General features: G+C 42.7%; 1 protein-coding gene across 1 annotated transcript in view; it reads right to left on the bottom strand.

Moving 5' to 3' along the window:
- Positions 1–13,626: 13,626 nt before the first annotated feature.
- The window catches only part of MSH2 (mutS homolog 2), a 62,625-nt gene continuing 60,351 nt past the window's right edge, over positions 13,627–15,900 (bottom strand). Inside the window, exon 16 of the mRNA XM_037161262.2 lies at positions 13,627–14,082. Within this exon, the coding sequence (XP_037017157.1) occupies positions 13,912–14,082 (171 nt within the window). The 3' untranslated portion in view covers positions 13,627–13,911. The remainder of the gene's footprint in view (positions 14,083–15,900) is intronic.

Here is a 15,900-nt window from a genome sequence, read left to right as displayed (position 1 = left end):
GATCCCCATAGTTGGGGCACTCGGACTAACTGGGTGCCTGCGTGCAGATTTGTGCTCAGGTGTGCTTCATAAACAAACTTACTGCCTCATTTCCACTATATGGGTCATCTCTCGCCTGAATTAATCTCTAGCGAGCCAAGACAAGAACCCAGGAGGGGGAGCCCCCTCGCTTGGGTCTCACCAGTGACACTTCCATCATTCATTAGCTCAGGCAAGCGGCTCCCGTTCCTGAGCCTCCATTTCCGCATCTGTGTAGAAGGCTGGTTTGTGTGTGGATTAAATGAGAGCACGCACGCAGAAGCAATGGTGCAGACCAGGTTGCTCCTTGGTTTGTATGCCCTTCCCCCAGCAGGGTGTCCAACCCACAGCCCTCAGACGGCATGCGGCCCAGGATGGCTATGAATGTGACCCAACTCAAAATCATAAATTTACTTAAAACCTTTGCTTAGTTCATCAGTGTTCGTAGTGTTTGTGTATTTAATGTGTGGCCCAAGACAACTCTTCTTCCAGTGTGGCCCAGAGATGCCAAAGGCTTGGACACCCCTGCAGGCCTAGAGCTTTGCTGTCCACACTCAGCAGAGTTTCCCTGGGTCTGGGGCAGGGAGTACAGGGTCTCCTTGGGCCCCCAAGCCACAGCCCACATCCTTCACTAGCACCTGAGGCCCGTTCACTACACCAGCAGGCACAAATCCACACTGCGCCTCTGCATGCCTTTACAGGACTTCAGAGTCATTTTCCCAGTGCTGGCTTTGTGAGTTCAGGGGTTTTAACTCTTTGGGCCTCAGCACAAAGAGATACTCTTCTTCCTAAGGCCATTGATAGTTCGTTCATACAGGACCTCTGTGGGAATGAGGGCCAGGCACCCCACTTAGCAGACAAAGTCCACACCAGAGCACACAGTGGAGGGAAGGCTGGATGGAGTGTGGCCCACTCAGCCACCAGCTGGACCCCTCGTGCAAGGGGCAGACATACCATAAACCTGCTCCTGTGACTAAGAAACCACAGGGACTCAAGTTAGCGTGACTTTTGCATGTCCCCCCACCACCCCTAATACTATCCCTTCTCTACGTGTGGACTCAATTTGTTCCCCACTGCTGACGGGCTCCCCATGATGGGTGGGCGGGGTGAAGGGAGGTGAGGGGCATATCCACAGACAGCTCCAGGCAGGGAACGTCCCAAGTTAACAGTCTCGGAGGCAGAGCCTATCCACTGGCGGCGCAGCTCGGCTCACTGGCCCTTCTCTGTGGCCAGGACAATGGCCCTGTGACTGGCAGCCCCTTCAGATCTGCATAGAGGGGCTTCACCAAGAAATGTGGGAGGGCATGGTGAACAGCCAAATATCAGACATCACCTCACTGTCAACGGGGACTGGAGTTTGAGGAAGGCTTAATAGAGGCCATCCAGTCCAGCCTCCCGCAGACACACAGGCACTTACCATCTTTATTCTCGGTGATTCCCTCAGGCCACCTGTGTGGCCTTCGGTGCTTGGTTTCCTCATATCTAGCCAAGTATTTGAATTTGATGGTGGCGTCTGAAGACCCTCCCAGCTCTGATCATCCAAGGACTGTCATAGCTACAAGAAATGAAGCTTTCTTGGGCTTCAGCCCCAGACTGTGCGGGAGCTCGTGCTAAAGTAACCAAAGTAACCAAAGGCAGCCAGGGGAAAGGACTGAAGCCAGGACAGCAGGAGGCCAGCCCCAGCAGAGTGAAGATCAGGAAGTCTCTGGGCCTGGGCATAGCTGGAAGATCAAATTGCTCGTGAATGAGAAAGAACTGGTGTCAAACCATTCGAGTGGTCAGGGTATTCAGGAACTTGGTCCTTAGGCTGCCTGGCCGACTGGGAGGAGTATGGGGCCAGGGGGGCAGGGATTTGGAAGCCCCAGAAGAGGAACCAGAGAGGGTAGAAACTACATGTGAAGTGAAAGCAACTCAGCTTCAAGCCAAGGAGGTTGGGCTTTTCCTTACTTGGCTATTGGGCTGCCAGGGCCCAGGTGGGATGCACAGGTGAACACCTTAAAGCCAGAAGAGGCTGAGTCTCAAGGGTTCCCAGAGGGTGGTGCCCTCTCTTGAGCTGTCTGTCACCTGGGACCTCTGGCAAGCATAGACTCTGGGCAGGAGTCACCACGGGAGACTAGTTCTGGGGTGACGCCTCCACAAGCTCACCGAGCGTCCCGAGCCAGGTGCCTTGGAATTGCTCACGCAGCCCCGAGAGGCTTGGAGGAAGGGCTGCGTTTGAAACACATGAAGCCGGCTGAGGACAAACAGGAGTCTCCCTCACAGAAGGAGGCACCAAGGGACAGACACGGATTGATTCCAAGTGGTCTGAGAGATAATGTTAGTAAGAGAGTCACAAATATCTACTGAGAAAACTCAGAAATGGCCTCAAAAAACCCTATGAGGTAACCCTGAGACGGTCAGCAGGATTCTGCGAAGAAAGCAGTTTGGCCAATGGCTCTGCGAGTCCTGAACTTGCCATTCATCCCCCAGTTTCCTCTCCAGTGAGGTGTCCTTGAAACACGACTCCTTCCCCAAGGGAGTGTGGGTACTTAGGGTGCTGCCCTTTGGAAATACGATACAACTTCTAGAAAAAAGAGACTGTTCGTTCTTCCAGCTCCTTCATTTTCTGGGTTGTCAGTTTTCATACCAAGGGAAAAACTGGTGGGGGAAATGATGAGAGAAGAGAATCATCTTAAGTATTATGGTCTTCTGGGATCTCTAAACCAGGCGGTTACCATGTAGATCAGGTGCTCAAAAACTCAGTTCAGGTTCATAACTTCCTGCTCAGTTAGCCAGTCCCGAGGGGAGGGGAGAGAAACAATTTCCAAATACATAAAAATGTATTACCAACTTCTTTAAAAACTTGTTTTTAGTTTATTGGGGCAACATTAGTCAATACAATTATACAGTTTCCAGGTGTACAGCTCTATAACACATCATCTGTATATTGCATTGCACATTCACTACCTCAAGCCAAGTCTTCTTCCATCACTGTTTATCCCGTTCCTCTCTTCCACCTCCCCCAGCCCCTTGCACTCTGGTAATCACTGCACTGTTGTCTGTGCCTATGAGGTGTCTGTCTTTCTTTTTTGCTGAATCCCTTCACCTTCCCCCAGTCCTGCAACCCCTCTCCCCACTGACAGAAGGAAAAGCCCATCACAGTCCACGCTCCAAGTGTGAACAGTCCAGGTCCGCAGGGAGCAGACACAGCACAAGACAGACAAGGTCTCGAGTTTTTAGATTAGCTGGATTCCGTGGAAACAGTGATCACAGAACAGAGTGGAGTCAAGAGAACTTAATTATGAGGAAAAGAAAAGAACAGAAGCCAAAGAGTGCCCTGGGGGGAAATTACACTAGGCGGGGCCGCGAAGACAGTGGTTAAGAAGAGGAAACATCATCATCCCAAATCATTTACTAAGCACCAAATAAAAAATCCCTCGCCATTTCCGAACATAGTTGTCAGAATGAGTTGTGGTCAGTTGACCCTATGAGGTAGGGAGGACAGCTGAAAGGCCTCATTCCCGGCCTGTCTCCATGTGGACACGCAACCCCATTCTGGCCCAGAAGATGCAAGTGGAAGCAACGGGTATGAATTCCATGCTTTCCCAAAGGTGTCAAAGAACATCCTTGCACCTTCCTCCTTTCTGCTGCCTAAAAATGTGAGCGCCTTGGTGGGAGCCCCTGCTGTTGTCCGGGCCATGAGGAGACCCAGGCAAAAGAAGCACGCACAGTGCAGAAACAAGCCCCGAGGATCCTGGGTCCCCAGTGCCCACGGAGCCTCCTACCTCCAGACTTTGATGTGGAAGGAAAAGAATTTCTTTCCTAATCTACTCATGTATGATGGTCTTGGGCAAGTCACTTAGCTTCTTCTCTATATCCCAGTTTCTTAGTTTGTAAAACAGAATGATAGTGTCTACCTAACAGGCTGAGAATAAACTGAGTGTCATACACAAAGCACAATAAAAGCTGCTATTTTAGTGACTTTTTTTTTATTTAATTAATTTTATTTAGTTATTTTTCAAGTACAGTTTTTTGTCTATTTTTCCCCATCCCAGCCTCCCCTGCCCCTTGCTCACCACCTCCCTCCCATTTCCACCCCCTTTAGTTCTTGTCCCTGTGTCCTTCCTATTTGTTCCTCCAAATCCCTTCCCCTTTTTCACCTTAACTTCCCTTCCTTCTCCCCTCTGGTCACTGTCCCCTTGTTCTCTATTTCAGTGTCTTTGTTTTTTTTTTTTTTCTGCTTGCTTGCTTGTTTTGTTGTTTAGCTTCCTGTTAAAGGTGAGATCATATGGTATTTGTCTTTCAGCACCTGACCTATTTCACTCAGCATAATGCTTTCCAGTTCCATCCATGTTGTTGCAAAAGGTAGTAGCTCCTTCTTTCTCTCTGCAGCATAGAATTCCATTGTGTATATGTACCACAATTTTTGGATCCATTCATTTACTGATGGGCACCTAGGTTGCTTCCAGCTCTTGGCTATTGTAAATTGTGCTGCTATGAACATTGTGGTGCATAGGTTCTTTGATATTGATGTTTTAGGATTCTTAGGATATAATCCCAGCAGTGGAATTGCTGGGTCAAAAGGCAGGTGGATTTTTATTTTTCTGAGAAAATTCCATACTGTTTTCCATAATGGTTGTACCAATCTGCAGTCCCACCAACAGTGGACTAAGGACCCCTTTTCCCCACACCCTCTCCAACATTTGTTGTTTGTTGCTTTGTTTATGATAGCCATCCTGACTGGTGTAAAGTGGTATCTCATTGTGGTTTTAATTTGCATCTCTCTGATGGCTAATAATATTGAGCATCTCTTCATGTGTCTCTGGATATTCTGTATGTCCTCCTTGGAGAAGTGTCTATTCAAGTCCTTTTCCCATTTTTTAATTGGGTTAGATGTCTTCTTAGAGCGGAGTTGTGTAAGTTCTTTGTATATTTTGGAGATTAAACCTTTGTCTGAGGTAACATTGGCAAATATGTTTTCCCATACAGTTGGTTGTCTTGCTAATTTAATACTGTTTTCTTTAGCCACGCAGAAGCTTTTTATTTTGATGAGATCCCATTTGTTTATTCTTTCCTTTACATTCCTTGCTCTAGGGGACATGTCAGTAAAAAAGTTGCTGCGTGGAATATCTGAGATTTTCTTGCCGATGTTCTCCTCTAGGACTTTAATGGTGTCATGACTTACATTTAAGTCTTTTATCCACCTTGAATTTATTTTGGTGTATGGTGTAAGTTGGTGCTCAAGTTTCATTTTTTTGCATGTAGCTGTCCAGTTCTCCCAACACCATTTGTTGAAGAGGCTATCTTTACTCCATTTTATGTTACTGCCCCCTTTGTCGAATATTAATTGACTGTAGAGAGTTGGGTTGATTTCTGGGCTCTCTGTTCTGTTCCATTGGTCTATGTGCCTGTTTTTATGCCAGTACCAGGCTGTTTTGATTACAGTGGCCTTGTAATATAGTTTGATATCAGGCATTGTGATCCCCCCTACTTTGTTCTTCTTTCTCAAAAGAGCAGCTGCTATTCGGGCTCGTTTGTGGTTCCATATAAATTTTCGAAGTGTTTGTTCTATGTCTGTGAAATATGCCATTGGTACTTTAATAGGTATTGCATTAAATCTGTATATTGCTTTGGGTAGTATGGACATTTTGATGATGTTAATTCTTCCAATCCATGAACAAGGTATATGTTTCCATTTGTTTGTGTCTTCCTTGATTTCTTTCTTCAGGGCTGTGTAGTTTTCTGCATACAGGTCTTTTACCTCCTTAGTTAGGTTTATTCCCAGATATTTTATTTTTCTTTTTGCTATAACGAATGGGATTTTTTCCTTGATTCCTGCTTCTGCTGATTCACTGTTGGTATACAAAAATGCCTTTGATTTATGGATATTGACTTTGTAACCAGCTGTTTTGCCAAATTCATTAATTAGTTCGAGCAGTTTTTGGGTAGATTCTATAGGATTTTCCATGTACACTATCATGTCATCTGCAAACAGTGACCGTTTTGCTTCCTCCTTTCCTACTTGGATGCCTTTTATTTCCTTTTTTAGTGACTATTTTTAACAGTTTTATTGAGATATAATTTATACATCATACAGTTTGACCATTTAAAGGTACAATTCAGTAGTTTCTAGCATATTTGCAGAGTTTGGTAATTGTCACTGTAATCTAAGTTTAGAGCATTTTTATCAGCCCCCAAAGAACCCTCGTACCCATTAGTAGTCCGTCACCCCCCATTTCGTCCTTCCTCCTCTCCAGCCCTTGGTGTGGTGTTTCTTTTTAATAGTAAGTTCTCTTTAATCACAATTTTAAGGGTGTTTGAAGCTATTTTGTGGCATTAGACACTCCTTAATTTAAGAGACACATTTTTTCTATTTATTTAGATTGTCTTCAAGACAAGGACCTGACCTTGTACAGTAAAGTAAACCCCATTCACACGTGTTTCCTGGATTTTTCTTTAGATGTTAACATGCAAAATAAAATCATGATTTAAATACACTTTTAGACAGTTTTCTTTGTGTCCATTTTCAATGTAATATTGATTTTTACCAAAGCAAGAAATGTAATTTTTGAAAATCTAATGTAGTGTCGTGCGGTTTGCACTGACAAACAGCAGCTCCCTCCCAGTGCTCCCAGCACCGCCCCCGTCAGCTCTGAGAACCCTCCTGCCGCGATTTCCACATTTTGGAATCACATGCTTATCCTGCTATTCACTAGCTTCTAATTTTAGACATTATTGTACACAAAGAGTGGCGGATTTATTCTTACACCCTTTCCCATCCCAATATACATTGTTGTTTACTATTTTTCTTAAATCACTCATTGGTGTTTAAATTATAACTAAATGAGCGAGTCATAGTTTACTATCATGATATTTACTTTTTAAAAATGTTTTGCCCTGGCTGGTGTGGCTCAGTGGATTGAGCGCCAGCCTGCAAATCAAAGGGTTGCTGGTTCGATTCCCAGTTACGGCACATGCCTGGGTTGTGAGCCAGGTCCCCAGTAGGGGGTGCACGAGAGGCAACCACACATTAGTGTTTCTCTTCCTCTCTTTCTCTAATCCCTTTCCCACTCTCTAAAAATAAATAAAATCTTTAAAAAATTTTGATATTCTTGGAGTTAATGATCCCATCTACCCCCCCTTTTTTCCCAATTGCTGTTTCTTTATAGCTGTTATTAACTCAACCCCAAATTCCTCTTACTGCGCTCAAACACAGCAGCTCCATTTGCTCCCTTTGTGACTGCGCCCATCCTTCCAGGGATTCCTATCCTCCAGTTGGTTTGTCTAGACTTGTGAAGGTTACTTGTGCCACATGCAGTTCTGAAGGACACTTTATCTCCTCCTGCCTACCAAGACGAGCTCGCCCCTAAACCTAGACTTAAGTTCATGGAGCTGAAAGAGGCTTAGAAGTGCTGCTTTGATTTAACCACTTGCCTTGCCTCTCAGAGATCCTCCCCCATTCTCTCTGCTTGAAATTCATTGGGTCTTTTTTCTCCATCTGATTCTAGTGAATGGGGCCACCGAAGCGGTTTCAGGGAAAAGCATTATCAGTGGGTACTTCCCAGGCCTCAGCACACTTAGATCACAGTTAATAATAAAAAGTAAAACACACTAGCGTGCTCTGTTGCTGATTAGAGACTCAGGAGTCAGATCATTAACATGACACTTAAAAGGGCAAGGATGTGGTCAGGTACCTGTTTGGGTGCTGGCATGGACTGATTGCAACACAGGCTTGAACTTTTTTTTTTTTTAGCATCTATGGAAAAATTATTTCTTATAACGATGCAATATTAGACTCCACCTCAGAGAGCACAAACTGGTGGCCCTTGGACAAAATCAGAAATGCAGGCAATTTTTCTTGGCCAGCATTAATTTGAATGCTTTCGGGTTCAGGCATTCACCTTAACTGCACTGTTCTCTGCACCCCACGCCTGCCTCGCCCTGAAGGTGTAGCAACTGAGAATTCTAATAATCCAACCCCGTTAAATTATAGAGGGAAAAATCCAAGGAGGGGTAATTTCAAGACACTAGCTAATTGACAAAGCAAGGACTAACCCAACTCAAACAGCCTTCCTGATACACCACATCGCCACTCACTTCAACTCCCAGACATGTGCCCAGACATGAGCAGGCTCGCTAAGCACATACTCAGAGCAAAGCGATGGAGAGAACCTACAGGGTTATTCCCCGTACGTAGGCTGGATAAAACATTCCTGTCTCAAGACAGGGCGTAACCTCCACGTCAAGCTCCCAGGTTTGAGTGCACCAGCCTTAGCGTCTTGCTCCAAACACTGCTGGCATTTAATTCTAACTCCTTTCAGGCTTCTGGCTGACCATCTCTCTTCTCACTTAAACATAATCCTTTGTCCAAACACGGTATGATGCAATCACTCGGTTAGATGTCAGCATCTGGTGACTGGTGAACTCCTGGGACAATGCAGCTTCTGAAGTGCTCAGTTTCCCAGGTGGGCAGCGGGGGCCCAGGTGAATGCCTTTCGCAGTGTCCATGACAGCCAGGAGACAAGCCTTCCCCAGCAGGGACAGCTCCCACAGCAGAATCAGAAATACTTACATCCGCACCACACCTCCCTCTACTTTCTTTAACTCCTGTTGCACTGCCCACACCACTCGTTTTGACATATTTAGAAAGATTAAATTTATCGCATGTGTACATCTCAGATTCCTGTATTTTAAGCCTCTGAATGAAAAGAAAAAGACAGCTCTGAGACATGTTGCTGGGGTTCAAATCCCAGTTCTGCCATTTCCTGGCTGCGCGACCTGGGCGAGTTACGGAACCCGAGCCTCTGAGTTCTCTCTCACCTGTGCACCACAGATAATACAAGCGTGCACCCACCTTTCAGTATCAGGAGTCGTCGTCTTCTCAGGACTTAGCACACGACCTTACCTTCAGGTGCTAGCAAAGTATTAATTGGCCAAATTTTTTATCCACATTATAATATTCAAGATTCAATGTGGAAAGTCATTTTCATGGTCGATTTGGCTGAGCCAATGTTTAGCAATAAAACATCACATTAGAATTGACACATAAATATGAAGTACTGATTATGATGTGAAGAAAAATGACAAAAGACATCCTGCCAAATGGACGATGCATAATAAAGGTTCATATCAGTGGCTGGACTGAAAATAGTTGTATTAGATTTAACAATCCTTAATTGGGTTGTAAACTATCTCCAGTCAAAATTATTCATAATAAAATCGGTAATTATAACTGGTGTCAACACAAGTGGGATAATACTGGTTAATTGCAATGGTTGTATTTACTGGTTGGTTCTGAACACCAAGGAATTCACTGCCATTGTTCTTTTGTTAGAGAAAGAAATTGTCCAGACAAAATTTTCCTTCTTTCTAAATTTAACCATTTAAGGGAGCTTGTAACTTTTCTTTACCTCTTTGAGTGAACCAAAGGCAGCAGCAATGTAGTCTTCTATTCACCAAGAAATAAGAGTAGAAATAAGAGCAGGGTGGTCCAGTGAAGGCCACCAACCGCACCCCCCCCCCCCAATTCACACCACTGCTGAGTTTCCCAGATAGCGGGATGAGATGTGTGTGGGCACTTCTGTTTGGACAAACCACACGCCAAAGCAAAAATATGGTAACGTACAGTAAATTTGGACCATGTTCCGAATGTTGTCTGACACCATGGACGCTTTGCTTCCAGGGAGGTTGAGAAGCTGCTGCCGCGCAGAAGCCAAGCAAGAGCGCCCGTCCCCTCCTCAGAGGACAGGAGACGCAGCTACTGCAAGGAGTCACGTTCTACCCAGCGCTGCACCAGAATGCTCAGGAGCCTGAACTGGCATGACAGGTAAATTCTGAAGCAGCACTGTCAGGAAGCAGCAGCTTTAGGTGTCAAGGAGAGAAGGGAGAACATCAGGCAGAAAACTATTAAGCCGGCTGCACTTCCAGCTTAATCTAAAAACGTGTTATCATTCTGGGCATGTTCATCTTCTCCGGCCACACCCTGTCTCTTTAACCCAAACGCACTAGGAAGGCAGTAAGAGCTTTTCTTCGGATGCAGAAATTCTTTGTTCTTCCCCATAAGCTGATTAACATTGTTTAATTTCAGACCAGAGACCGGTTTTTCTCCTCACTGGTCTGTCTGCGCACCATTTTAATCAGCAGAATGTAACTAACAAGCTTACAGAGCCGCTCAGTCCTGAATCAGCAGCTCCTACCATATGCTGTGGGTAAAAACATACTTCCCAAAAAAGCTAAATGCAGAAAGACTAAGGATAGAAGATGCGTTTGATACTTAAGAAGTCTAACAGGATGTGCTTAGTATATGGAACACTGAGATTTTAAGAAGTTATTTTTCAAATATATCAATCCTAAAACATCTTTCTTCTCTTGTTACAAAAAAATCAATTAGAAAAACAATTGCACCTTGTATGAACTCCTAGTGCTTTTTTTTTAAAGATCTAAACAAGTTATTTAAAGCTTTTGATTGCCCCATAGTTTGGTAAAGATACATATTTTGCTGATTATGTTATTACGATTGTCCCAACTTTTCTGCCTCTGTGCCCCTCCCTTCAGTATCCCCCATTCCTTCTCGCAATCACCCTTCTTAGTTCATGTTCATGGGTCATGCATGTAAGTTCTTCGGCTACTCCATTTCCTGTACTGTTCTTAAGAACCCTGTCTATTCTGTACCCACAATTTGACTTTTTTTTTTTTCAAAGATTTTATTTAGAGGAGAATGGAGAAGGGAAACAAACATCAACGTGTAGTTGCCTCTTGCATGCCTCCCACTGGGGACCTGGCCCACACAACCCAGGCATATACCCTGACTGGGAAATCAGATATTTTGCAGGCCAGCACTCAATCCACTGAGCCACACCAGTCAGGGGAGGGCACAACTCAACTTCTTAATACCTGTACCTTTCCCCCCCATTCTCCCTCTTCCCCCTCCCACCTGATAACCTTACAAATGATCTTCCTATCTATGATTCTATTTCTGTTCTGCTTGTCTGCTTAGTTTTTTAGATTCAACTATTGATAGCTGTGAATTTATTGCCATTTTAATGTTCTGTTTTGCTCCTTTTTCTTAAATAAGTCCCTTTAACATTTCATATAGTAAGGGCTCGGCAATTATAAACTCCTTCAGCTTTACCCTTACTGGAAAGCACTTTATCTGCCCTTCCATTCTAAATGAGAGCTTTGTTGGACAGAGTAATCTTGGATGTAGGTCCTTGTTTTTCATCACTTTGAATCACTTGCCAGTCCTTACTAGCCTACAAAGTTTCTCTCAAGAAATCAGCTGACTCTTATGGAAACTCCTTTGTAGGTAACTATCTGCTTTTCTGTTGTTGCTTTTAAAATTCTCTCATCTTTAACCTTTGGCATTTTATTGATGTCTTGGAGTGGTTCTCTTCATGTCCATCTTGTTTGAGACTCTTACGCTTCCTGGATTTTTATGACTATTTCCTTCACCAAATTAGGGAATCTTCATTTTTTTCAAGTTCTCAACTTCTTGCTCTTTGTCTTCTCCTTCTGGCACCCTTATAATTTGGATGTCTTGGGGTTTTAGGGGGGGTTCTTTTTTCTTCTTCTCATTCTGATTGTGTATTTGTGTGTATATGTATAATTTTATGTTCTAAGTCATTGATTTCCCAGCTTCATCCACTTCACTGTTGGTTCCCTGAAAAAAAACTTCACTTAATGTAAACTTCATTTCTGCCTGGGTCTTTCTTATGCCATTGACATACCCATTGACTTCCTTGAGCATCCCTATAACCAGTGTTTGGAACTCTGCATCTGACAGATTGCTTATCTCCATTTTATTTAGTTCTTTTTCTTGAATGTTGGTCTGTTCTTCCACTTGGGCCAGATTCTGTCTCCTCACTTTGGCAGCCTGTGTTTGTTTCCACGTTTAGGTACAGCTGCTTTGACTCCCTATTTTAGTAGTTGTGTCCTCTCGTAGAAAAGGCATAACTGAAGGTCTGGTTGGCTCATTAGCATATTCATGATAAGCACGGCTTACTTTAAGGGACTGTCAATCTGGGGAAGACAGCCCTGAGGGGTAACCAGAATGGTTTTCATTTTTCTGACTGGTGATTACACACCTTTTCATGTGTATGTATTACTTAGATTTCCTTTTGCGTAAAGTCCCTCAACTTCATGAAAAACAAGTTTTGAGATATAATTCACATACCATCCAATACACCCATTAAAAAGTCCAAGATTCAATACCTGTTAATATAGGTAGTGTGTGCAAACATCAAAAGTCCATTTTAGAATATTTTCATCTCAAAAAGAAACCCCAAACCCTTTAGCTATCGCCTCCAGAGACTGCCAGCCCTACGCAGCTGTTACTCTACTTTATTTCTGTGCTTTTCCTATCTGGACTCTCACAAGAATGGAATCACACACAAACTTTTGTGACTGGATCCTTCACTGTTTCCAAGTTCATCCAAGTTGTAGCATGTATCAGTACTTCATGTCTATGATGAGAGTAGCATTCCACTGTATAGATACGCTGCATTTTGTGAATCTGTTCATGGGATGAGACATTTGAGTTATTTCCACTTATTTTGCTATTATAATACTACTGTAAACATCTGTGTCCAAGTTCGTGTGAACATGTCCACCTCTCTTGAAATACACCTAGGAGTGGAAATGCTCGTGGCTGAGGAAATACCAGACTCTCTTCCAAAGCAACTGCACCACTTTACATTTCCACAGGCAGTGTACGAGAGTTCCAATTTCTCCACATCCTCCTCAATACCCGTTTTCTGACTTGACTCGATCCCCTAATGGGTATGAAGCAATAGCTCACTGCAGTTTTGACCTGCATTTCCCTGATGACAGTCTGCATCTTCTCATGTGCTCAGTAGCCACCTGCCTATCTCCTTTGGAGAAGTATTTGTTTAGATTCTTTGTCTTTTAACTGGGTTAATGAGTTGTAGTAAGACTCTTCAGTCTTTTTCACTTTGTGATTTTCTTAATTCCAGTATAGCTAAGTGTGTCCAAGTTTATGGAAGGTGTTTGTGACTTGAATCTTCTAAAGTCGAGGTCATAAAAGTATTTTCCTGTATTATTTCCCATAGAATTAAACTAACTACTAAAAGCCTGGTACTTTTTGCCTTGTACATTTGGGTCAAAAATTCACGGGAGTTGATTTTAATATGCATATGGAGTAGGGATCCAATTTCATTTTATTATATAAATAAGCCATCATTCCATCACCATTTATTGAAAGACTGCTCTTTCCCCCCATATTCACAAGGCCAGTCACTAACTTTTAAACTCTCCATCTCTTTCCTGTAAAACAAGAGAATAGTCTAAGTCAGGGTCCTCAGTATGAAAGGTTTTGTTAAAACCCAGATAAGTCTGGTTCTAAGTCTCACCAGAGACTGGGCGGGACAGTGAAGACAGGGTGGAGGGTTGCTCTAGAACTGTGGACTGGTAAGTTCCTTGGCCAATGTGTATGCAGCCAACCTGGCCCCTGCTAGCAATGGACACTTTGGGTAAACCACCGGGAACGATTTCCACGGTTTCTTCTAGTTTTAAGATCCTTCACTTTACAAAGTCTCTGTGTTACTTATTTCTCCCATACCACTTCGGGATGAATATATGTTAAAGTCTTATTAACAAGAAATACAACGCATATCAAATTCCACAAACTACATGATTTTATTTATAAAATTCAACGTATGGCCTACTATCATTGCCCATGTCCATTTAAGTATTCCTCAGTTACAGCTATCATTTTTCAAAATAAAGATCTCTGGAAATGTACTCAGGTAGAGCAAAGTATCACTAAATATTTTATTAAGTTGATATCCCATGGGCATCATTTGCCATCACTAAGAAAAAGGAGTAATATAAAACAATACAAAAGTGTTACAGACAATAGCTTATCAATATTATCTTCAATCCACCAGTGGGAGTTTCTCACGTAGTAACCTTTATTCGTGAAATGATTTCATTCACAAACCCATTATTCTTCGCCACCACCTCTGCTTTCAGCTGTTTTAACTTCCTTGTGATGTTTTCTCCCGACATTTCAGCAAACGGTATTTGCTTCACCTTGGATAAAAACTCTTCAATAATTTTTTCACCTTGCTGAAAAACAGGTGTACGTTCCATTAGTCTTTAAAATGTCTTTTCTAAAAGTCACAATAAATAATAATGAATTGTTTAATTAAATTTCCATCTAAACACACCACTCAATATTTAAAGAACATTCTTTAAATTTTAAGTGTGCACCGTCTAGAATATACAGTTGACCCTTGAACAGAACAGAGGTTGGGGTGCTGACCTCCCCTGGCAGTCGCATATCTGTGTATAATTTCTGACTCCCCCAAAACTTTATTTTAGGGATATTGTATATAATACATATAATGTAAAAATATGTGTTGACTGTTTATGTTATCAGTAAGGCTTCTGCTCAACCAATAGGCTATTTAAAGTATTTATTGGGGGGGAAAAAAAGCACATATAAGTGCACCTGTGCAAATTCAAACTCCTGTTGTTCATGGTGAACTGTGTAGCAGAGCCCTTCATTGACCATATTTCTCTATAGCAAGACATTAAAAGGGTACTCATACATTCAGCTGCTAACGAAAAAGGGGCTGGATACTTTAGCATTACCAAATTCCTCAGTTTTTATAATTGATATATATATAGTCAGTCTTCTAGGAGAAAAAGAACTCAAGGTTTACAAATACGGTATAAACACTAACGGAAAATTTAATACTCATATACAGGATTTTTTAAAATTTTATTTTAATGCCCAGTTATTATCATTCCACAGAATGCTTATTACTTGGCCTGTGGGCAAATTCTTTATCCACATTCCTCATCCATGAAATGAGGATAATACTACTACCAACCTCACAGGGCTGTTTCAAGAATTAAAGAGTAAGTATGTGTAAAGGGCAGTGCCTGGCAAAGGGTGAGCACCATGGAAGTGTCTACTGTTGTGCGTGAAGCAGGTCTGCGTGTCACACAGGGAACTAATTGCTAATAAGTACCTTAAAGGTGAAGGAAAAGTAGGTATCGAAGTAAGATAAAGGAAAAAATACTTCTCTATTAGACAAGTCCACTTTTGTCTCTCTCGGCATAAAATACATTGTAATTAATATTACTGAAAGTGCACGACTTCTGTTCCAGTGGGAAACCGGGATTTTGTGAAAGAGCCTACCTATCCCAGATGACTGCAAGCTGTGGTGCTGACACCAGCCCACTTCACCTGCAGGGCGGCAATCTTCCACACTGAAAGCCGTTAACAAGTTATAACACATTTCTCCTGCTTTACAAGTACAACAGATAAACCATACTTTTAAGATAAAAGTACCATATGGTAACAATCAGCTATCCTTCAAGAACAAAAAACTCATAGGGTAAAAGCTAAAAACGTGCAAAGTAAAAATGCATACCACGTAGTAAATGTTGCCAGAACCCAGCAATGAGTGAATAAGATTCATTATTACAAATCCTTTAATTTTTTAAAAGGATGCTGGGCATAGGCTTGTACCTTTCTGTGTGAACCTCTAATTCCCACCCACTGCTCAGAGGGCCCATTTCTCCCACGAGAATGGAAATGCCCTGCCCACAGAGAGCTTTCCCGAGCAAACATCTGTACCTGCCACTTTATCCCGTAACATCTTCATTACTTTTCTCTCTCCAACTATGTTCTGAACAACTGGAGGACAGGAACTATTTTCAATTATTTGGTATCATCTTAACTAAGCACTGAGTAAACATGCAACCTAAATGGACTTGATCTATTCACTTATGAAGTAACCAAAGATTTACTTGGACACCTGTTAACTCCTCTGACTTACTTATCTTAAACCTGGACTAACAGCCCTATCCCCTCCTTTTTAAATCTGGTATTTGAAAGGTTGTCCTATGATCACGTAGGTGGTATATAGTGCA

Source organism: Artibeus jamaicensis, unplaced genomic scaffold, assembly GCF_021234435.1.
Source record: "Artibeus jamaicensis isolate MK-2021 breed Jamaican fruit bat unplaced genomic scaffold, CSHL_Jam_final contig_465, whole genome shotgun sequence".
Lineage (NCBI taxonomy): Eukaryota > Metazoa > Chordata > Mammalia > Chiroptera > Phyllostomidae > Artibeus > Artibeus jamaicensis.
The sequence above is the reverse complement of the archived record's forward strand: the minus strand, read 5'-3'. Positions and strand labels throughout refer to the sequence as shown.